The 24,170-nt window shown below is 36.7% G+C and overlaps 4 protein-coding genes across 8 annotated transcripts in view; 1 reads left to right on the plus strand and 3 right to left on the minus strand.

Moving 5' to 3' along the window:
* Window positions 1–3,018, minus strand: part of LOC101901120 (SPARC-related modular calcium-binding protein 2) — a 43,988-nt gene extending 40,970 nt beyond the window's left edge. For 2 of the 3 annotated variants that reach the window (XM_011294331.3, XM_011294412.3), the window contains exon 1: window positions 2,474–3,018. The gene's annotated coding sequence lies outside the window, so the exon portion shown is untranslated. The remainder of the gene's footprint in view (window positions 1–2,473) is intronic. The other variant, XM_011294432.3, reaches the window with a different exon arrangement.
* Window positions 3,019–6,784: 3,766 nt separating this feature from the next.
* On the plus strand, window positions 6,785–14,720 carry LOC101901286 (sulfhydryl oxidase 2). Its single transcript, XM_005174788.4, has 2 exons — window positions 6,785–8,557; window positions 13,799–14,720. The coding sequence occupies exons 1-2, from the start codon at window positions 7,091–7,093 to the stop codon at window positions 14,309–14,311; spliced, it is 1,980 nt and encodes a 659-aa protein (XP_005174845.1). The 5' UTR covers window positions 6,785–7,090; the 3' UTR covers window positions 14,312–14,720.
* Window positions 14,721–16,854: 2,134 nt separating this feature from the next.
* On the minus strand, window positions 16,855–21,102 carry LOC101901446 (flotillin-1). Of its 3 annotated transcripts, XM_005174789.4 has the most exons (9): window positions 21,021–21,102; window positions 20,667–20,739; window positions 20,309–20,384; window positions 19,892–20,246; window positions 19,774–19,785; window positions 19,062–19,532; window positions 17,992–18,135; window positions 17,764–17,928; window positions 16,855–17,472 (listed from the first exon to the last, which is right to left on the minus strand). In XM_005174789.4, exons 2-9 carry the CDS (start codon window positions 20,716–20,718, stop codon window positions 17,455–17,457), a joined length of 1,293 nt encoding a protein of 430 aa, XP_005174846.1. In that variant the 5' UTR covers window positions 20,719–20,739; window positions 21,021–21,102; the 3' UTR covers window positions 16,855–17,454. The 3 variants fall into 3 exon arrangements, with proteins under 3 accessions (XP_005174846.1, XP_019892688.1, XP_019892729.1); XM_020037129.2 differs by lacking the exon at window positions 21,021–21,102 and having other exon boundaries at window positions 20,667–21,013; XM_020037170.2 differs by lacking the exons at window positions 19,774–19,785; window positions 21,021–21,102 and having other exon boundaries at window positions 20,667–21,013.
* An 873-nt stretch (window positions 21,103–21,975) lies between these two features.
* Window positions 21,976–23,534, minus strand: LOC101901726 (cyclin-dependent kinase 5 homolog). The gene is made up of 4 exons (XM_005174791.4): window positions 23,206–23,534; window positions 22,860–23,127; window positions 22,516–22,800; window positions 21,976–22,458 (listed from the first exon to the last, which is right to left on the minus strand). The coding sequence occupies exons 1-4, from the start codon at window positions 23,371–23,373 to the stop codon at window positions 22,301–22,303; spliced, it is 879 nt and encodes a 292-aa protein (XP_005174848.1). The 5' UTR covers window positions 23,374–23,534; the 3' UTR covers window positions 21,976–22,300.
* Window positions 23,535–24,170: the final 636 nt, after the last annotated feature.

Below are 24,170 nucleotides of genomic sequence, written 5' to 3' on the forward strand. Positions count from 1 at the left end.
CGTATTTGCTGATAATTTCCATGTGCATAACTAAATTTGTCAAGTGGTAGCTCAGTGGTTGACTGTCAACAAATCTTTAACCCCAGTCGTCATGGGGTTGACATCAATAAAATACTTTGTAGCGGATTCGCGTCGAACCAACTTCCCATGTTGTTGTTAATCTCAAACTCAAATCTTACATGACAATATTGATAATTTATATTTTATTAATTCCAATAATATTCATTGCTGTTCGTAATAAACCCTATTGAGTACCTCATTGCGAGCGCCATTAATTTTAAAAGTGGGGTGAAGAGGAGCGGCTGTCGCTTGACAAAAATTGTAATCATTTAATTTATTAATTGAGACATGTCTTCTCCGTCATGTTTTCAATGTTTTATTGTTTCATCAGAACACACATTGTTCATGTTTTTATTTTGTTCATCTTCTTTTTTTATTTCATAGTTTTCAATTACTTTAATGTGCGATAACCGAACAACAAACTTGCTCCAAGTTTTGAAGAAGCATCAGCGGCTACGTCATAAGGCGGCAAATGGCAAGTATTTTGTACTTGGCATTAAACCGCCTCTGAAGATGAGGATCAACATTTTTTTTATTCAGAGAGAGAGAGAGGGATAAAATCTCTGGAATTATCCTCAATCCAGGCGACAGTTGTATTTCTCTTCTCGCAGAGAAGACCTTCTTCTATACGAGAAGACCTTCTCGTCTTCTGTGAGAAGACCTTCTCGTCTTCTATGAGGAGAACTTCTTGTCTTCTATGAGAAGACCTGCTCGTCTTCTATGAGAAGGCCTTTTGGTCTTCTATGAGAAGACCTCCTGGTCTTCTATGAGAAGACCTCCTGGTCTTTTATGAGAAGACCTCGTGGTCTTTTATGAGAAGACCTCCTGGTTTCCTATACAAAGACTTCCTGGTCTTCTATACGAAGACTTTCTCCTCTTCTATGAGAAGACCTCCTGGTCTTCTATGAGAAGACCTCCTGGTCTTCTATGAGAAGACCTCTTGGTCTTCTATACGAAGACCTCCTGTTACTATGAGAAGACCTCCTGGTCTTCTATGAGAAGACCTCCTGATCTTCTTTAAGAAGAAATCCTGGTCTTCTATGAGAAGACCTCCTGGTCTTCTATGAAAAGACCTCCTGGTCTTTTATGAGAAGACCGCCTGGTCTTTTATGAGAAGACCTCCTGGTCTTTTATGAGAAGACCTCCTGGTCTTCTATACGAAGACCTCCTGGTTTCCTATACAAAGACTTTCTCGTCTTCTATACGATGACCTCCTGGTCTTCTAAACGAAGACCTTCTCGTCTTCTATACGAAGACCTCCTGATCTTCTTTGAGAAGAAATTCTCGTCTTATCTTCTATGGGAAGACCTTCTGGTCTTCTATTGGAAGACCTTCTCGTCGTTTATGAGAAGGAGGTCTTCTCATCTTCTATGAGAAGACCTCCTGGTCTTCCATGAGAAGACCTCCTGGTCTTCCATGAGAAGACCTCCTGGTCTTCCATGAGAAGACCTCCTGGTCTTCTATGAGAAGACCTCCTAGCCTTCTATGAGAAGACCTCCTGCCTAATTTGAGAAGACCTCCTAGCCTTCTATGAGAAGACCTCCTGCCTTCTATGAGAAGACCAGCTGGTCTTCTATGAGAAGATCTTCCCCTCTTCTATGAGAAGACCTCCTGGTCTTCTATGAGAAGATCTTCCCCTCTTCTATGAGAAGACCTGCTGGTCTTCTATAAGGAGACCTTCTGGTCTTCTATGAGAAAGCCTTGGTCTTTCTCCTATGAATACTGATCCGGGTTAATGCAACTAACTAATCAGAACTGTGCGTTCGATGCCTCCGGTTTGCATGTACGCACAGACACTACAAGTATTAAACAGACATTTAATTAATAAATTAAGTACAAAATAAAACGAAAAGCGAAACCAATTCTGACAATCTAAAAATATCAGAAAACCAAAATAAAAGATCGCACACAACAAACACCAGTCAAACACCGGGCCGGGCCAAACTCATAACTCAAAAGTGGCTAACAATTTTAATTGCTAAATTATCAGCTTTGTTTCTTCTTCCAGATGATCGACAATGATTTTGTCTGTTTTCAGTTTAGGTTTGAAGTGAAACCGAGAGGTGACGGATGGGAAGGAAACATTTGTGGCGCCAGGAAAATATTGAAATTGTGGACAGACAATCGAACGAACTGACTGAGTGACTTACTGGCAAAATGCTGACAGCTATTGGCATTTAAATGCAGTTCCTATATTTAAAGGTTTCTTTCTGGTGTTTGATTGGCCGCCATAATCAGGTGTGGCGATACGACGACACACACATGCACACATTCTCAAAACTCGCACACACACACACCCGAAAATGTCTAACGTATTTTTTCTATTATTTTTGGCATGTTCCAAAAATAAATTTTTGAATTGTCACGGATTTTGCTGCTGCTGCTGCTAATCTACCAAATATTTTGGACTTACCCGAATTTGGCAAAGCTGGATGTGGAATTCCTTTTTTTGGTTATGTAGAAGTCGGTGCAGAATAAAATTATTATTTTTTGTTTGGTTAGCCACAAAACAAGAAAAAGAAAAACAATTTGTATTGTTTTTGTTGGTTGCCTATTTATTGGCTGTTTGGTGACCGGCTGGTTTGGTTCTTATCACAACGAAACCACACACTGTCTGTCTGTCAGTCGTGTCTTTTTTTTCTTTAAAGAAAACGGAAAATAGCTGACGTTGATTTTTCTTCTTTTTTCAAAAAAGCCAGGCAACCGAGCATTAAATTTGTTATTAATTGTTTTCCCACAATTAACTTTTCATTCATTGACAATTGTTCAAGTTTGGTTTTTTATTTTTTTAAACAAATTATCACTTCAGCACTATTTCTTTTTTTAATTTCAAGACTTTTTTTTAAATTAAAAAAAAAAAACAAACTATGAAACCGCTCACTTTTGCTTTGCTTCGAACCGTTTGACAATTGTGTCCATGTCCAACCTTTCGCGACTGTGTTTATATTCCAACTGAGCCAGACTCTCCGTGGGGTTTCTGTCAAAACTCTGGTGGCAGAGACAAAATAAAAGCTTTAAGCCACTCTTTTTTTCCTTTCTTCGTTTTTAATTAATTTTAAGTCAGCGAGACTGTCTTTGCAAAGTTGTTGTCTGTTTTTGGTTTTGTTTTGTTTTGCTTTACCATTGAAACTCAATTGTCTGTTACGCTGTACTCTCCTCGTCGTATCTACGTACATAGTTGCAAATTGTTCTACTGCCCGGCAGGCTTCTTCTCTTAGGCGTACGCTCACGTCAGCTGAGTAATTAGTAGAACTCATAATGAGCAAAAGTCAACGATCCATCCGACAGCACTTAAGAAATTGAAAAAAAGCCGGTCTCTGTTATTGTTTGTCCATCCATGAGCTAAACAAACACTCAGTAGCTGAGAGATTAGGCTTTAAATTATGGCAGGCGAAGTAGTAATACGTAAGTGCAGGGTGGTGATGAATACACTGGAATACAGTTTTGCGGCACACTGGACTAGAAAAAATAAGATAAAAATGCTGTAAGTTTCCTTCTGAATACCCTCCACCATTTAGAACGAATTTTGGCAAATTTTCAAAAAAATAAAGTCCGTTAAAAATTCTGTTAAAATCTTAAAAATACCGAATGTACGCTATACGACAACGTGGACCTATATAGGCAACATTTGTCATAAGCCATTACAAATGCGAAACTTGAAAACAATAGGTGAATAATGTCGCTAAAATCATCAAAATACCGAATATAGGAAGGTTCCGGGGCTATACGAAGACGTGGACCGGCATAGGCAACTTTTGCCATTAGACATTACATTATTCAAAAGCGAAACTTGAACAAAAAAATATTCGGTGAATAATGTAGCTAAAATCATTAAAATACCGAATATATGGGGGTTATAAAAATACCATTATATGGGGGTTATAAAAATCGATGTTTCGCCACCGGAGCTAGAACCTATTATGACCTACAAATACCAATTTTTAGACAAATCCGTAAAAAAATATGGCGAAAATCAATCAAAATTCCGAATACCGTTATATGGGGACTATACCAAAACATGGACCTGCACAGACAATTTTCTGTCATAGGCTGTAGTATCCATTGCGAACTTCAAATACCAAATTTGAAATAATTCCGGTGAATAATGTCGCTAAAATCATCAAGGTGCCGAATATCGGGAGGTACCATTATATTGAAGCTATACGAAGACCTGGGCCTGCACAGACAATTTTCTGTCTTAGGCTGTAGTATGCATTACGAAATTAAAATACCAAATTTGAAACAATTCCTGTGAATAATGTCGCTAAAATCATCGAAACGCCGAATATTGGGAGGTACCGTTATATGGGAAGCTAGAGTGATTTTCACAGGCGGACAGATAATTCGACATAGAATTTTATGGGGTCTAAAATTTATATTTCGAGGTGTTACAAACGGAATGACAAAGCTAATATACCCTCCATACTATGAAGGAGGGTATACAAAAACATGTAGAGGTACTCTAAAAGAAGAGATGCCTTGAGCTCCAAAAATATTTAAAACAAGTTAAAAAGTATAAGTCGATTTAGCCGACAGATGTACTGGGAGAGATGAAAAAACTGCAACCAACTTCAGACTGCTGTCATTTCTAAGCCAGGGGGTGTATTAAAGCCTTGGGCACGCAAACATTTTGACCGCAGACCTTGGACATTCCAAGAGGACTCAGCACGCGCCATCCAAGAATGGTTACGACACGAGGTTCCTCGCTTCATTTCCAGCGTACAATAGCCACCAAAAATATTTGGCACTAAAAATGCCAAGGTTGGCACTAAAAATGCCAAAGTATCGACGACCTCAAGCAAGCGCTTCTCTGGGAATAGGCCAAAATACCGCAGAGCAACATTCGGGCAGCTTGCATTTGCCGTTTTTTTTTTTTCTCACCCTTCATACCCTCAGCCAATATTCGATTATATAAACATATTTCGACTTATGATTATTCGCTTTTTTTGAGCGTTTTTTTTTTTTTTTTTTTTTTGAAATCTTGAACTCTATTCGTGGAGGTATCAGAAGAAATGATAGCAGAAGGAGTGTGTCGATATATTCCAGATTCACGCCAGACCTTGGGTTAATATTAAGTTAATAATTAATATTGTGATGTGTGTAATTTAAAGACAATCGGACTCTCACAACACATTTCATAAGAGTTAAAATTATTCCAAATTTTGACCCTTTGTGGGAGAAGTACTGGATGGAGTGGACCGATATTATCAATTTCTTCGCCTGACCTAGCACTGATGCAAATATTACGATTTGCAAAGTTGGAGCAAAATCAGATTATCCTTTCTCTTTCTGTGCAGTAAATTATTATTTTTGAAAATGTTGACATTTAGTGAGGGAGGTACCAGAAGGAGTGGACCGATATAGTTCATCTCCGAACTCGATCTAAGTTTGATAATAATATTAAGATGTACCAAGTTTGGACCAAATCGGATACTCCCTTTGAGAGTTATTGTGCGCATCAGCCAACCAACCAGACAGACGGACGGACAGACGCTAGATCGACTCCAAATGTCCTGAAACGGATTTGGTCCAAAGAAACAAACATGGTGGTATCAAATGAATATACCCTCTGAAGCCATTTGGATGGGGGTATAAAAAGTATTGTGCCATCTACATGTCAAATGATGTAACGACATTCATTTAACTCTACGTGCTATCAATGACCCGTGGATGACACCCGCGCACCTTACAGCTGCTTTCGTCTTGATGTTTATGTTTATCAACCATTCCTATGTTGGTCATTTTCTTCTCATTTCTACGGCGTCGCGATTTTCTAACAGGAGCTTTGTAATCTTGTTCACGATGAATGTTGCCAGACAATTTTCTCAACATGAGAACAAAAAATGCACAACGGCATTTGGGATTGTATTGTGGGTTAATCTTCAATCTACTGAAGATTAACCCACTGGGTATATTAGATATCATGGTAGAAGAATATAGGTAGACGCATCGACACAGCTGCTGGGACAATGAACTGTCAAACCAATTTTGGAATTGAAAATGTTGAATGAAAAATTATTTAAATTTGTAAAAATTGTTGAAAAACAAGAATTATTATAACCTCCGAATGACCTCGTATAAGAAAACATATAAAAATCTACTTATATTTGAAAAAACATTTAAAAATTTTTGACATATCAATGCTCCCAAGCGTTGATGCATCTACCTGTATTCTTCTGCCATGTTAGATATGGGGGTTAAATTTGTGTGTGTTAGATACACCCTTAGGAGGATACAAGATTGGAAACTTTTAAACGATAAATATATTATCCATCTCCACATTTGTTGTTTTCATCAAAAAAACACATGTTAGTTATATAGTTATTTTGGCTTCGTGCATGGCAAAAAGGTATCTGGCTAAAAATGTTATTTTTAAACGGTCAAAATGCCAACACATGTCCCGACAACAACTATTGTCAATCATCTGTGAAAAGCCTCTGTGTTAATTTTCCGATTCCTACCTGATTGAGTCTGTTCTTCAGCAATATTCGATTGTTTCAATTTTTATTTGTTTGTGATGCCTTGGAAAAATGTTCGTAAGTGAAAAAAATTGATATATTTTAAGTTTTTACAGTGTGGAAGAATACATTTTCTTGTTTTCTCCAAAATATTTGGGGATTTTTTGTGGGGATCTTCAACTTAATGTGGGGGAAATTATTTGAATTTGGGGATGAGAGGCGAAAAAACTCGGCAACACTTGTGTTATCTGCAGCAGTGAATTTTCTCCCGTTCGCTTGGTGACATGAAGTGTGCGGTGTTTGCTGTTGTCTCTCATACACTACTGAACTACATACACACGAACGCAGTCGATTCGATACGGATAATTGTGCCAAATCGCAAGCAACGTCGCTCGTCTTAAAAAAGAAAACAAATCTGGGAAAACAACACACGGAAACCTGTAAAATGAGAATATCGTAAAGGTGATATAAATTTCTTTGGAAGGCATTGAAATTTTCTTCAGAATTCCACGATTTAAAAGCTTCCAAAAAACAAACATTTCCAAACAGCCCTAAAGAGCTGATTAGAAAGTATGCATTCGACCAAGTTGTTTAGTGTCACCACTTGTGTCTTGGTGATTTCGATTTCTTTGTTTTCATTCTTTAATCTAATCGATGCCGGAGTACCACGTTCCAGTTATGAGGCTCTCATGAAACAAGAATCTCAAGAGTTGGGTCTGTACAATCACACCGACAAAGTACGAATTTTAACAAATGTGAATTTTAAGGACGAAGTCCTCAATCGAAACCATTCCATATTGGTGGAGTTCTATAACAGCTATTGTGGTCATTGTCGTAAGTTTGCACCGACCTACAAGCGACTGGCGGCAGAGTTGTATGATTGGCGTGACATTGCCCCCATTGCTGCAATTGACTGTGCAGCGGAGGAGAATAATGGCATTTGCAGGGAATATGAGGTAATGGCCTATCCAACATTACGGTATTTTGGACCAGGCTATACACCATCGGAAAGTAATTATGGCAGCCGCATAATGACCCAGGACATGGAACAAATACGCAGCATTTTGGCCGAGTTTGTGGCTTCGGAAAACAAAACCAGCGATATGAGTTCATGGCCTGATTTTAAACCTTTGCAGCTATCACATACCTCATCCATTCCGGCCTTATTTGAGGGCTTGGATAGCTTAAAGAAATACGTGGTTGTGGTTTATGAACGCGAGAATTCCACGGTTGGCATTGAAACGATTTTACACTTTGTTCGATATCCCAATATTGCAGTGAAACGCACTGCCAACTCTGAATTGGCGGCCAAATATCAAATAGATGGTACACGTTATCGCATTGCCACCGTAAGTCGAGATGGATCCATTGTGCCATATGGCTCGTTGCATGAGTCGTCATTATCCTACAAAGAGACAATCGAAAGTTTCCTCAAGTCCCAGCACATAACAGAGAGACCACCCAGTCACGCAGAGAATAATGCTTTGGGGCATACTGCCTCCACCATGCCTCATGCATCCACGACCGACTTGGAGGTATCGAAAATCATTGAAGAAGTCAAACGCAATAAACATATGGTCTATCAGGCCGATTTAGAAATGGCCATACGTGGTATACTCTATAATGAAATACCTAAATCCTCAAAAATCAATGGTGAAAAAATGACTGCCCTACTAAGATTTTTGGGTATTTTGGAAAAATACAATCCCCTAAGTAATTCGGGTAGGGCTATGCTAAAGGAATTGGCTTCATTCACAAGAAAACACAGCGACGAAATGTCTGGGGGTGATTTCGAAAAGGAACTGATTCGCCTGGAAAAACAACTGGGAAAAGTATTTTCGTCACATCGTTTCGTCGGCTGTCAGGGATCGAAAACTGGTGTGCGTGGCTACACGTGCTCTTTGTGGCAATTGTTCCACTATATGAGCGTTCAAGCGGCCACCGAAGATAAAAGTGACGATCCATTGGAAGTTTTGCAAGCCATACATGGTTATGTTAAACATTTCTTTGGCTGTACCGAGTGTTCTGAACATTTTCAGGTAAGTTGTATTTATTTTTTTTAAATTATATATAATTTTTGTTTAGGGTTTGAATCAGGGAACTGATAATTTCAGATAGGACCTATACAAATCGCTTCCATTAGAGTCCATAGGGTATAATGTTATCGTCCCCAAGAAGAGAATGTGTATACCCTCAGCCATATGGCTAGAGAGGGTATATATAATTTGATACGGTCAAAACGTGCCTTATCGAAATATCGATTTTATAACCTATTTCTCTTTGGACCAAATCCGTTTCAAGACATTTGGTGTCGATCTAGCCTTCTCAGTCCGTCCGTCTGTCTGGATAACTCTTGAAGGGAGTATCTGATTTGGTCCAAACTTGGTACATCGTAATATTCTATCAAACTTAGATAGAGTTCGGAGATGGTCAATATCGGTCCACTCCTTCTGGTACCTCCCCGACAAAATGTAAAAATTTTCAAAGAAAATAATTTACTGCACAGAATGAGACACGATGATCCGATTTTGCTCCAACTTTGCGAATTCTAATATTTGCATAAGTGCTAGGTCAGGTGCGAAAGTGGACAATATCGGTCCACTCCATCCAGTACCTCCCCACAAAGGGTCCCCCACAAAAGATCGAAATTTTCAAAAAATATATTTTCTGCACAGAAAGAGAAACGATAATCCGATTTTACTCAAACTTTGCAAATCTTAATATTTGCGTCAGTGCTACGTCAGGTGCGAAAATGGACAATATCGGTCCACTCCATCCAGTACCTCCCCCACAAACAGTCAACATTTTGAATAATTATAACTCGTATAAAATGTGATGTAAGTGTCCTATTGTCTTCAAATTACACACATCCCAATATTTTTATTGACCAAAGGTCTAGTGTGAATATGGAATACATCGGTCCACTTCTTTTAGTACCTCCCCCACAAAAAGCCGAAATTTTCAAAAAATATTTTTTGCGCAGAGAGAGAAACGATAATCCGATTTTGCTCCAACTTTGCAGATCCTAATATTTGCATCAGCGCTAGGTCAGGTGTGAAAACGGACAATATCGGTCCACTCCATCAAGTGCCTCCCCCACAAAGGGTCAAAATTTTGAATAATTATAACTCGTATAAAATGTGATGTAACAGTCCTATTGCCTTCAAATTACACACATTACAATGTTTTTTATTGACCAAAGGTCTGATGTGAGGATGGAATATATCGGTCGACTCCTTCTAGTACCTCCCCCACAAAGGGTTAAAATTTTTCATATTCATGAAGCTCATAGAACACGAAATCAACTTCCGATTCCATTCAGACTCGGCACATCTCAATATTTCCATCAACACAAGAATTGTTATAAAGATGGTAGAGATCGGACCAGTCCTTTTGGTACCTCCCCCACAAAGGGTCAAATTTTTGAATAACCAAAACGTTTATAAAATTTTAAAAAAGCATCAGGTTCTCTTCATATTTCACACATCAAATTATTTCCACTAACAAAAGTTCTGTTGTGAAGATGAGATATATCGGTTTACTATTTCTGGTACCTCCCCCACCAAGGCTAACAATTTTGAATATCAGTGAAGCTCATAAAAAGCGAAATTAACATCTGATTTCATTCAAGACTTGGTACATCTCAATATTTCCATCAACACAAGATCTGTTATAAAGATGGTAGAGATCGGTCCATTCCTTTTACTACCTGCCCCACATAGGGTTCAAGATTTAAAAAAAAAAAAAACGTTCGAAAAAAGCGAAATAGCAAATTCACACATACAAGTATTTTTGCTAACACAAGATCTGTTGTGAAGAAGATCTGGTATCCTTCTGGTACCTCGTCCACAAAGGGTCACAATTTTCTACACTTTTATCTGTCATGACTTGAGAAACAAGTCAGTGATTTTATACAAACTGCTATATCTACATATTTCTCTCATCCAGCAACCTGAGGTGAATATGGAATTTATGATTTCGCATAAAATTGGATATAAATGTTCGATTTTCTTGTAATGTTACCGATACCAATATTTTTATATGAATTAGATGGGGAATGAAAATGGAATACTCCGTTCCACTATAACTGGTACCTCACGCAATTTTCTAAAAATTATCATGTATGTCATGCAAAGTGAAGGAAGTTACCAATATAGTCCAGGTTTGGCACGTCACAATATTTATGTTATATTTATTTAGGTCCAATACGAAATGGACAATATTGGCACATTCCTTCGGAACATACTCCATAAGGAGTTAAACATTTGAATAATCATAACAGAAATTAAAAATATTTTTAAATAATCGCTGAGGGTATAAATCTCTCGGCAAAACCGACTTGTTTTTTCCTTTTTTAACTATATGTTCTCTAGAAAAACTGGGCACAAGAACTTATTTTTGAAAAAGTACTATGGCATTATTATCTCCCTCAAGATTCGAACATATGCCTTTTACAATATTATCAATACAAAAGCAAGTGCCACACTTAAAGATAATAATTCTCTGTCATACATTTCTTCATCTCCTCCATTGTCATCTTTTTGCAATTTTATTGTTGATGTTTTTTTTTTATATATTTTGCATATGGCTCATGATAATTGTATAATTGCCTTTTCCAACACGACCGCGAGGCATTATAATTGCTATACAATGAGCAGACAAGCAAAAAATGATAATTCAATTGTTTTTCGTTCGATTTTTGAACTGCAATAAAAAGTAGAAGTAATTTTTTGCTGCATTGGCTTGTTATGGCTCTCACGTTGTGGTCTAGCCTACATCTATTCTATCCTATCTCTGCTTTGTATTGACCTTCGTCATACATGTTTACACTATTCTCCTCCCCACAACGCTTTAGTTAACCAGGTGCTCAGAGCCGGTCTTGAAAACATTTCTAAAACTGTTTTCAATCAGCTCATTTCGTCACAGCTTTCACTTGCTTTGGCTTTTGGTCACAACCCATAGCTAGCTAGCAAGCTACAAACCCTACATACATGTGTATATATATAATTATATTGTTGATTCTTACTTCTTTGTTGTTATTGTATTTTTCCTAATTCAATTATCGAGAGAGCCTCATTGTCCGAATGCATGTCTTACTGTCTGTCCGTCTGGTTGCCTAACCAAATTCTAGAGAAATTGATTTTAATTCCAATACAATAACTGTGCTATGTGAAAATCCATTTCAAAAGAAATGGGGAGCCCCAGAAATTTTTCGTTAAACCAGGAAGTTTTCTTTTTATACGATTATTATTTAGAGTCTGTCTTGTGGTAGTACGTTCGAAACATTCTTTTTGAATAACAACACACCAGTACATATTCTGTTGGAAATACATATGTATTTTCTTGTAGTGTTTGTGTTGAAACATAAGCCAAAGAACGACGTAAGATAGATGCAAGAAAAAACAAATAAACTTCTAGCTTGTTTGTTTAGAAAACAATGACTCTAAAAACAAGTTAAAAAGTATCAGTCGGCTTAGCCGACAGATGTATACCCTCAGCCAATGTTCGATTATTTAAGTATATTTAGACTTCTGTTATGATTATTCAAATGGTTGAACTTCTATGCAGTAGGTTCCGAAGAAATGGGTCAATATTGTCCATTTCGAACAGGACCTAAATAAATATGATGCAAATATTGAGACGTGCCAGGTTTGGAATATATTGATTACTTTCTTCACTTTATAAGAGATATGTGATCGTTTTTAGAGGTACCAGATATGGTCGACCGATGTTTCCATTTTCAAACTTCATCTATCACGGATAAAATTATTGGTATGGGCAAAAACAAACAAGTGGAACCAGAAAAAATAGAAAATTGTGACCCTTTGTGGATGAGGTACCAGAAGGGTACCAGATCTTCTTCACAACAGATCATGTGTTAGCAAAAATGTTTGTTTGTGTGAAATGTGAAGAGAATTGGATGCCTATTTTGCTTTTTTCGAGCGTGTTTTTTTTTCAACCCCTATGGGCGGAGGTACCAGAGGGAATGGTCCGATCTCTACTAATTTTTTAACAGATCTTGTGTTTATGGATATATTTATATGTACCAAGGCTGAATGGAATCGAATGTTAATTTTGGATCATGTATATTCAAAATTTTGACCCTTGGTGGAGGAGGTACCAGAAGGAGTGCACCCCGATACATCCCATCCTCACAGCAGATCTTGTGTTAGTAGAAATAATGGGATGTGTGTAATTTGAAGAGAACCGGATCATTATTTCGGATTTTATGTTCGTTTTGGTTATCCAAAATTTTGACCCTTTGTGGGGTAGGTACCAGAAGAAATAGTCCGAACTCTTCCATCTTTTTAACAGATCTTGTGTTGATGGAAATATTGAGGTGAAGTAAGTCTGATTGGAATCAGATCTTAATTTCGCGATTTATGACCTTCATAGATATTTAAAAAGTTTACACTTTGTGGGGGAGGTAACAGAAGGAGTGTACCGATATATTCCATCTTCACAGCAGCTCTTGTGTTAGTAGAAATAATGGGATGTGTGAAATAAATAGAGAACCGGATTCTTATTTCAGATTTTATGATCGTTTTTTTTTTTTGTTATTCAAAACTTTGACCCTTTGTGGGGGAGGTACTAGAAGAAATGTTCCGATCTCTACCATCTTTTTAACAGATCTTGTGTCTGAATGGAATCGGATGTCAATTTCGCCTTTCATGAGCTTCATGAATATTCAAAATTTTGACCCTTTGTGGGAGAGGTACCAGAAGGAGTGGACCGATATATTCCATCTTCCCAGCAGATCTTATGTTAGTAGAAATAATGGGATATGTGAAATATGAAAAGAACCAGATGTTTATTTCAGATTTTATAATCGTTTTGGTTATTCAAAACTTTAACCCATTGTGGGGGAGGTACCAGAAGAAATGATCCGCTCCATACCATCTTTATAATAGACCTTGGGTTAATTAAAATATTGTGATGTGTGGAATTTGGAGACAATCGGACTCTTACATCACATTTGATAAGAGTTATAATCATTAAAAATTTTGACTCTTTGTGCTTGATGGAGTGGACCTGACCTAGCACTGTCCATTATCGCACCTGACCTAGCACTGATGCAAATATTAGGATTTGCAAAGTTGGAGCAAATTCGGAAGATCCTTTATATGTTTATATTTTGTGGAGGAGGTACCAAAATGATGGTATGGAAAGGAAGATGTTAGGTCAAATTTCGAAGGAAAATTAAATTCTCATAGCTATAAGTCAACATCTAACAAGAAAAACCCGAATTTTAATTGCACCACACTTTTGAAACTTTTCAGGAAATGGCAAAACGACGTCACATTTTCAATAATCCAACGAAGGATGATGCCGTCCTCTGGCTATGGGCTGCTCACAATGAAGTAAATCAACGTTTGGCTGGCGATGATACTGAGGATCCAAAATTCCCTAAAATACAATTTCCATCGGCATCGAGCTGTCCACAGTGTCACAAATCATCAACATCGCAAGCAGCAGCAGCTGCATCCTCCACATCCGTGGCGGCACATGACTGGAACAAAGAACATGTTTTACAATTTCTAAAAAATATACACAATCCCGAATTTGTGAGTCGTTATGGTGTCGATGATCATGAACTTCTACCTCCTACACTGGATAAATTGCGCCAGAAACGTATGATTGGCAATGTCTTTTCCGACATGGACATGGGTATGGGCATGCTGCTGTACGGCTTTTGTATTGTTATGCTGGTTGTGGCATTCAAATTGTTTGCCGTGCGAAAGACGGGCTATCGTAAGAAGCCCTATGGCCATGATATGTTGGGCAAAGTGTAACACATGACAAATAATTCTTCCACAACTTCTCCCCCATTCCAATGGAAACCCATTATAAATGACGATGTAGTCTGTGAGGGATTACTGCTTCGCATATACTAGTTCTAGACAAACGAAGTTTAAAGTTTAACTCTCTGCATATTTCCAATTTTGTTTCTTGTCTTAAGAAATTTTGTATATAAATCGTAAGAAAAAAAAAAACATATTATGTATAGTATATAAAGTTCTTTTTGTTTAGCTAAACGTTATGTATTTTATATTGTCATATCCTTAACTCGTATCATGTTAAATTCTTTTTTATACACGTTAAACAAATTGTAGTCTATTTTTTATATAGTATAGACACCACGAACTGTGCATATATAAATAACACTTAAATAAATAAATTTTACAAAATTGCCAACACCTAGTATGACTAGTTTTCATTTCTGTTTTGTTTTTCTCTCCCTACTACTTCACAACCAACAAATGCCGCCTCCCAGAAAGACATAAACATGAACTTGTTAACTTGATAATAGTGAGCACTTATTTATTTAACTTATTGCAGTAGCTGTTGTAATTTCAAATACTTGTGTTCCAACGTTTGTTTGAGTATTGGAACTTTTGTATGGCGTTCTTTTTTAACATGGTTTGAAAAAAAATCGTAGACTGGGGGTTTTAATGGGCGCTGGTTTCAGTTGCATGACGAATTTGTTGTTATTTTTGACAACAAAAAACCTTGACAAAATATTATTAATGGTATGTACAGGGTGAGATAAAAAAAAACTGCAACAAAGACAAACACCATACTTCATATATATATATATATATATATATATATATATATATATATATATATATATATATATATATATATATTTTTTTTTTTTTTTTTTTTTTTTATTGAATGAAAGCTACAAATGTCGGAAATAGCATAAAATTTTAGACTAAGTTTGGATTTGTTTGTCATTGGATTTGTTTGTTACACGCTTCCCCAATGAGGATCTGCGGTAATTTGGCCCATTCCCGGAGAAGCGCTTGCTTGAGGTGGTCGACACTTTGGTATTTTTTTAGTGCTAACCTTGTTTACCAAAAAACTCCAGACACAATAGTCCAACGGATTGGTATCCGGAGATTTTGGTGGCCATCGTGCGCTGGAAATGAAGCGAATACCTCATTTTGTAGGGTCATGGGTAGCGCGTTCTGAGTAGTGCGATGGTGCTAAGTCCTGTTGGCCAAAATGTTTGCGTGCCCAAGGCTTTAATGCAACCTCCTGAATATTTTCGCGATAATATATGTCATTTATTATGATGGCGCCGTCGGTTAATACGAGCGGAGAGCGACCATCGACTGTTATGGCGGCCCACACCATCGCCATGGCCGGCGCTTGAGTTCTGGTGGCCAACCGAAGGTGCACATTTTCAGCTGACCTCTTTGGCAAGTAAACGCGATCATTTTGTTTGTTAACAAACTGCTGGACAACGAATGTTTTCTCATCGGAGAACACCAAATTCGTCAGTTCACCAATTTTGGCCAAGCGAAGCAACTCTTTAGCTCTTTTGAGTCTATTTTCTTTCTGTTGCGGTGTAAGTTCTTGCACTTTTTGGAATTTCAATGGCTTTACCTCGAACTCATTTTTCAATATTTGCCGAATGGAATATTGCGATATGTTCAGCTCACGAGCCATTTTTCGGCCACTGCAACGCGGGTTTCGATCAAGTCGCTTCTCTTTTCGAACCGTTTCTGCTGATGTTGCTGTTTTCTTCCGTCCACTTCTTTGACGTCGGGCTACGCTACCAGTATCTCGGTAACGAGCGATGGTACGAGACACAAAAGATTTATTTACATTTTTAATGCTGTAGTGCTCTAACGAGAGCTACTTGTGATTTTCCAGCCAGATATAAAAAAATTCCACTATCACGCTTGATTTCCATTACGAATAACTTTTTTTTGGAAAATTCTCACCAAAATGCTTTTGTACGCTTGTCCCTTCAAGAACATTTTTAACATCTGTCGAAAGAATGGCTTAGAAATGACATCACCCTGTACATCTGCCAACCCCTTCTGGTACCCCATCCATAATAACTTGCGAAACAAGTCGGCGATTCTTTGCAGTTTGCAATATCTAAATTTTTATCTTAACGATAAATCTGATATGAATATGTATTTTATGAAAATTTATAATTTCGCATAAAATTGAATATATTTTTTTTGATTTCCCTCTTATCTTTATCTATATTAGATGAAGTATGAAAATGGAAAATATTTTAACATTTTCCAAGAATTTACACATAGTATAGGAAGTAATCCATATAGTCCTATACTATATATATATATAGTTGTCATACTTATATAAGTCTTAGGTCAGATACGAATATACCAACTACTTCGGAACCTCCCCCATAAAGGGTCAACAGTTTGAACAATCATAACTCAACTGAATAATCATAACTCATCTGTCGGCAAAACCGACTGATACTATTTTACTTGTTCAAATATATATTGCACCCCACAAAAAATAGAATAAAACAAGCTTCAGCACGGCATTTCTTTATACAAAAAAAGAGTATATATTTTTTTTTTCTTGTCGACATGAAAGTTACAATTAAATACAATCATTTTTGCCTTATGTTTTTTTCTGGTTAGTACACGAAAAAGTACAAAATACAATTGTATAATCTTATGGTTTATCTTCAAATATTTATGTGTGTGTTTTGTTGTTTTTCGTACATGTAAATTTTCTTCAAAAATATGAAGTTTCACCAAAACAGAGAAAATTTTATATTAGCAAAAAGTATTTATAAAAAAAACAAAACAAATATATAAATTAACAAAAAAAATGAAAACTATTTGTGCAATAATTGAACACATGATGACTGTGCTATGATTGAATTGCAAAAAGTTTTAAGGGAGGAAAAATTTAACACAATTGTTTAACAAAAAATACAATGAGATTCAGATTATTTTTCTTTTTACAAATGCTAATGCCCTCAATCATAAATTCACGTGTTACAAAAGGTGATTACAAGAGTGTATAAAGTTTTGTAAATGCATACAATATAAATCATTCATTAGGTTTAATAATTTGGTTGTTTTCGTTAAGTTCATTTATTTTCCAATACGTTTTGATTGACTGACTGACTGTTTCTAATCAAAGTTTTGTTTTAAGCGGCATGCACAGACTGAAAATAAAAATAAGAAAACAAAAATGAAAACGAATTCGAAATTTAGTTCTATATGAGATTAAATATATATCATAAGAAGAGAGAGAAGGAGGGAGATTGGTGAAAGAGTATAAAGTTTGTTGGGGAGAATAAATGTAATTGATTGTAAGTAGTTGCCGGTTTTAAAGTCTTATGTTTGTTAACTAAATTGCCTTTGCAATAATTTTTTACTGGCACATAAGAATATCTTTTCATTTCTTCGTGTTGCTGTGGTTGTTTGTTTTAAATAAATGCAGGATTGGGACGTACCCGAGCAATATCAACACCGGTTATATTCTTAACCAATTCTGGTACTTTATTGACAATTTGCAAAACTTCGCCAGTAAGTTTGGCAGCACCAATTTCACCCTGGCCCGATGACACCATTGTGATTTTCTTGGCCTGCGAGAGTGGAGCAGCAACTTCAGCGGCCACCTAAAAAGTAAGAGATGACAATTGAGTTAAACCTTATTTGTTGGTAATTAATTGGAAACATACCTTAGGTAATGTGTCCAACAACATTTCAACCATGGCTGCTTCACGATATTCACGCCAGGCCTCCGCCTTTTGGCTCATTTGTTCTGCCTCAGCCTTGGCTTTTACGGCAATGGCAAAAGCTTCAGCTTCACCACGTATTTTAATCTGCAATTAAAAGAAAATTTATAAAATTATTTAAATTTTTGTTAAAAGTTTCAGTTGTAAGAGAAAGGATTCTATAAATGACGCTTTTTAAAAATTTAATTTCATCAAATTCCTGAAGGTATGAGCAAATTGTCACTATCTTAATCAGTCTGGTCGAAAAACAAATGAAATTCGAACATTTCTAGCAGGGAAGACGAAAAATAATGTCAAATATATGCTGGTAGAAAGGTTCCCAGGCAAATATAGTTGTCGCGTCAACTCTAGCCCATCCAGATCTCAGTTGTGCCGAAACTACTCGGGTTTGTCGCGACTGCTCTCGCTCTTCAGCTGCAAATGTTGTTGTTGTTGTATAGAAGGTGTCATCTGATAGAATTGACCATAAAAACAATGTAAAGACAGTTAAGAAACAGAAACGATTGTTGTTGTAGCAGGTCGTACTGCTGTGTTCGTTCTGATACCTTTTCTCATCGTGATCTGCTTCTAACTCCTATTTTAAAAAGGAAACGACCTGTATTGGTTGGATCAATAGCAACAAGGGAGTTAGGTGAGTAAGCTTGGTTGGGCAATTGAAGAGGTGTAGCATGTCATGTAGGCCTGTACCACATGCTGGGCGGGCGTTCTGCGCACTTCTGTCAACTCTCGCACATCCAGATCTGCTCTCATTCTTCTGCGGCATTTGTTGTTGTAGCATTAATGAACCAAAAATACCACCCTGGTCTGTCAAAGCTGCTACTACTTCTGGTTTGCTGCAAAACTTGCGTCTCTATACCTAAACCTAATCCGGTCTTCTAGAAACTGGTCATAACCCTATACTATATTTACAAAATCTTAACATAAAAAGTCCCCGGAATACTATCTTAAAATATCCACACAATTCCTAATTATTAAATGAATAACTCCTAAAATAGAATAACAAAAATTCTTACCGATTCAGCTTCTGCCTCAGCTTCCATGACAATACGCATTTTATTGGCCTCGGCTATTTTCTCCAAACGATATTTCTCAGCCTCAGCTGGACGACGTATTGTGGCCTCCAGTTCTTTTTCGCGTCTTTGAATTTCCTGCTGCTGTACGGCAATCTCTTGCGTACGCTCAATTACCTTAACTTGCATTTGTTCTTCTTTGATGCGTTGCTTAGTCTTAGCCGCTTGCAGTTCATAGGCCATTTCGGCTTCAGCTTTTTTCGTTTGTACTTCAACATCATAGGCGGCTTTTTTAATTTCAAAATCACGTTGTGCCTTGGCAATTTCGGTGTCATTAAGGAAACGGGAAGCCATACGTTGTTCTTCGGCAATGGCTTCTTTGATTTGGGCATCGCAACGAGCCTCAGCTTCACCAATGCGAGCATCACGTTTAACTTCGGCCGTACGGGCCATACCCAGTGATTTCAAGTAGCCCTAAGGATAATGCACAAGAAAAAAATGTAAACATTTTTAATACACATTGAATTTGTAGAACACCAGTTTGTTGAGAATGTTACAATTTAGATCATAGAGTGTGTAAAATATTTACAATAAACAATTTAACAAACTGATGTCTTCTTTACACTGACCCCATGAAAATATAAACAATTTTACAACAACTAAAGCAACAAACAATGTGCAACATAAATTACATTGTACTCTTTCTTGCGCCTACCTTGGATGCTCCCTGGTTATTTATAGATTAAAATTGTGTTTTTATAAACAAAAAAAGAAAGAAAACAAAAATTCATTCCAAAATAATAATTCAATAATGCAGTTATATTTCTATTTACCTCTTCATCGCGAATATCTTTTATTGTATAGGAAACGACTGAAATTCCCATATTGGCCAAATCGGATGAGGCCACTTCAAAGACTTGTTTGCTAAACTTTTTGCGATCCTTGTAGATCTCTTCAACGGTCATAGAACCCATGATGGCACGCTGATGTCCCTCCAGTGTGACCAAAGCAATGTGGCGTATCTCCGATTCTGGTTTACCCAAAAATTGTTCACATGCTGTCAAAAGCATGTCCTCATTTTGTCCCTGAATTTTAACTTGGGCAATGCCAGTAACGGATATTGGTACTCCCTGGCTAGTGTAGACACAGGGACTTTCAACTTGTAATGTCATTGTGTTCAAGGATATTCTAAAACAGAAGAGACACAAAGGATAAAACAAATACTTGTGTATGTCGTATTAAATGCCTACCTTTGAACTTGTTGGATTGTGGGCCACACAAAGGCACGGCCTCCAGGCACTAAAAGAGGTTTCATATAACAACATCCTATAGTAAAAAACGGACATTTAAATTAAAAAATAACGGTAAATAATCGATGGCATTCAACGTTAATCGAAATGCCAATACCATCTCCATTAGAATTTAACAAATATCGATAAATTGATGTATGACGTCAAATTGCTGATATCACCTAAAGATTTTTTGATGTAAAACCACTTTTTTCTTCACCAAAACAGGCTCCATATATTATATACAACCGGCCCCAATACGTTCCAATTCCATGAAGATGCTATAGCCTTAACAACATTAACATATTCTCAAAATTACCTGAAACCACAAGTGCCTCGTTGGGACCGCAAGTAACAAAACCCCAAGCCATTTATAAACGCTCTCCAAAGTGCTACAATTCACAAACAGAAACACACAAAAAACGATATCAGAATATAAACTAAATTTAGACTATGTATGTAGAACACTTTGTGCGTAATTGATTTTGGATATTCGAATGATGAATTTGATCAACGAAATTGATTGAAAGTTAATATCAAATGTTCCAATTTGGCTTTGGCAGTACACTGACAGTCGAAAAAGTATGAATATATACTAAATATTTTGGCCGGCTTGATGATATTTGGCCATTGGTCCTTTATGCGCAGGATCTGAATTCAATGCAATGTTTACCTTCCTTTCAAACAGATTCTTGAGGTTCTAATGGCAAAGTAGTGTCAACGTTGTTAAATGTAAAAAAACGCCAAATTTGTCTATTAACCACACAGAGTTGTAACAAATGGTAAAGTTGTGTTAAAGACATAGAAAAATAACTCTGTTCGTTTACTTTTTCAGTCAAATTTACTAAGTAGAACAAAAGCAGTTATTCGTAATGTATTTAAAACTTGGTCCATGGAAGTGACAATCTAAATATGGCATAGAGGCAATAAACAAATTTTCGATCAAATTGTTTTATTAAATAGCTTTATCCATTTACCGTATAAAAGTATAAGCTGATAACAATTTTCGCTGAGTGTGTCCGATTTTTTGTTTCTGTAAAAAATCCATCTCCTACATTCACTTTTTTCGCGTTTCTTTTCATACCCTCCACCATGGTATGGAGGGTATATTAAGTTTGTCATTCCGTTTGTAACAGCTCGAAATATGCATTTTAGACCCCACAAAGTATATATATTCTTTATCAGCATTAGTCGGGCACACTTAGAAAAAATTTGTAATCAGCTGATAGCTCTACCTTACCTTTTTATTGTACCATGGTAATGGAGACTACAGCCTATGAGAGAAAATTAATTTGCTCTATTTTAGAACCTGCAAGAATGTGGCAGACAACGAACAAACCACCAGTGTCGTACTTTAAAAAAATCGCGCTTTTAAATACATTTTTATGAAAAAGAAAATTTCCAAATATTACTTTGATTAATCGAGACTAGTGACAAGTTCCTTTATTACAAGAATACATGGGCATAAAAAATGAAATCAGAAAGTGGTTCTGTAGAGTTCATAAAAATTTATTGAGGGTCTATTTCGTCTGCTATTTTATATTTCCAACAAAAATAGCAATATTCTGTCATCCTCCGTTTATCAATAACTTAAATTAATACTAAAACCAAATTCAAACAGTGGCGTCTTTAAATTTGTATATAATTTATTTATACATGTTTCGTGTATTAATTATTTTGCTACTTTGCTCTTTATTATCATAAACGTTGTATGCAATTCTTTCTTGACCTTCGCTCAGATCATGCTAATATCAAATCTTTTATATCTTAAATACAATAACTTAATAGAATTTTGATAGTATACAAATGAAACAAAAAAGGTTATACAAAAAAATTAATACAAAAGCAATAAATTGAACAAGTTTTGGTACCGGGAGATTTTGCTTAAATACTAGATTTATGGGTCAACCAATATCCAGCAAGGGAAGGGGAGTCGAATATCAGCACAGTACTCTAATGATTGGAACTTTCGGTGAAATATGGATGCAACATTGCCTGTTCGGCACTAATTCGTTGATTTGGACGACATACTAATAGCTTTTGCAATAAATCACGTCCTTTGGAATTTAGACGTGGTACGATTTGGCTCCAAGAGGTTATTGCAGGGAAATCTAAATGAAATTGGTTGGTTAATAATAGTAACTTGATTTCCGACAAATTCAACTTACGTGGTAGTGCCACATAATCAGACAAATGAGTCACCCCAGGCCATGTCTCTTCAGTTGGGGTGCCCAAAACACGGAATATTTTCATTAATTGATCCAAGACATCTGAACCGGGAAATAATGGTCGTCCGGCATCAGCTAACTCTGCAAAAATACATCCTGCCGACCACATATCAATACTGGTTGTATATAATTTAGCCCCAAATAGCACATCTGGCGGCCTATACCACAATGTAACAACTTCGGCCGAATAACATTTAACAGGAATTCCAAAAGCTCTAGCCAGGCCTTAAAACAAAAAACAAATGTTAAAAATAAAAAAAATTATAACCAGCAAAAAATCTTACCAAAGTCTGCCAATTTCAATTCACCATTTTTATTGATCAAAAGGTTCTGAGGTTTCAAGTCTCGATGTAGAACATTGCGGCTGTGGCAAAACGCTAGGCCCCTCAGTAGCTGTAACATAAAACTGCGGCACACTTGCATATCAATTTCTCCATTAAGGCTATCAAAATATTTCTTCAAATCCTGGTCGCAATGCTCAAATACCAATGTTAACTTCTTTTCGGAATGTAGGACATCGTAAAGACGCACGATATTTTTATGTTTCAGTTCCTTAATTAAATAAAAGAAACCCGAATGAAATCATAATCATGACACGAATGTCCCTTGTGGGTATGAAGGATAACTTACTTTTAACAAACAAATTTCTCTCAGAGCCGAAGATGGTACACCTTCATCATCCTCATCCAACCGTACTCGTTTAAGGGCCACTATCTCCATTGTTTCACGGTTACGACCCTTAAAGACCGTTCCATAGGTGCCTTCGCCAATTTTTTCCAGTTTTTCATATTTTTGCATTTTGATTGCTATTAAATACAAGCAGCAGGAGCAACTTCCAAGTATATGGAGGAGCAGCTAATATGCGCAGGATCTGGTTATTTTCTTTTGGACGCTATATGAACACAAAGCTTGTAATGCGAAATTGCCGCCGTCGGAAGGAGAAACGAAGACCAAATCAAAGCAAGAATTGACGATAAAGGTCGAAATCAAAACAATGATTGTAAACAGGGATCTAAAGATTGAAACCTGTCGGCCTGTGTACAGGGCTCTATGAGTCTAAATTTCACTAAGAAAACGGCTGATTTCCAGAGATGGACCTTTTCCAAAAAAAACTTTCAGGAATTAATCCATTAAAAAAGATATATAGACCAAGGAAAAAAAACTTAAACACTCGTTAATAGCTAAAACTGCATTGTCAGACTTCAATGTTCACCAAAGGTTGTTGTTATTGTAGCAGTCAAACATGTACATACTGGGTTGGCAGCCTCTGGCCGAAACTTGAATCACCAAAGGTGACCAGTTTGACTTAACGGTTGTGTCAAAAGATCCGCTATTTTTCTTGCATCATACCATCTTTCTGACATCCCAACCTCGTTAACCAAAGGAGGATATATCATTAACCTAAACATATTCTTAAAAAAGAGGAAGGACCTTACATGGACATGGTACAATTACAGAAGGTAGAACAAAGCTACCCCCTAAATAGTTTTTTTCTTTTGGTGCCCATATGCTGTCAAAACATATACACATTTTGTGTATGTGTGTGCATTGTTTTGAATAAAAAATGAAATAATTCGAAATTATATCAAATTTGG

This window comes from Musca domestica, unplaced genomic scaffold, assembly GCF_030504385.1.
Source record: "Musca domestica strain aabys unplaced genomic scaffold, Musca_domestica.polishedcontigs.V.1.1 8, whole genome shotgun sequence".
In the NCBI taxonomy this organism is placed as follows: domain Eukaryota; kingdom Metazoa; phylum Arthropoda; class Insecta; order Diptera; family Muscidae; genus Musca; species Musca domestica.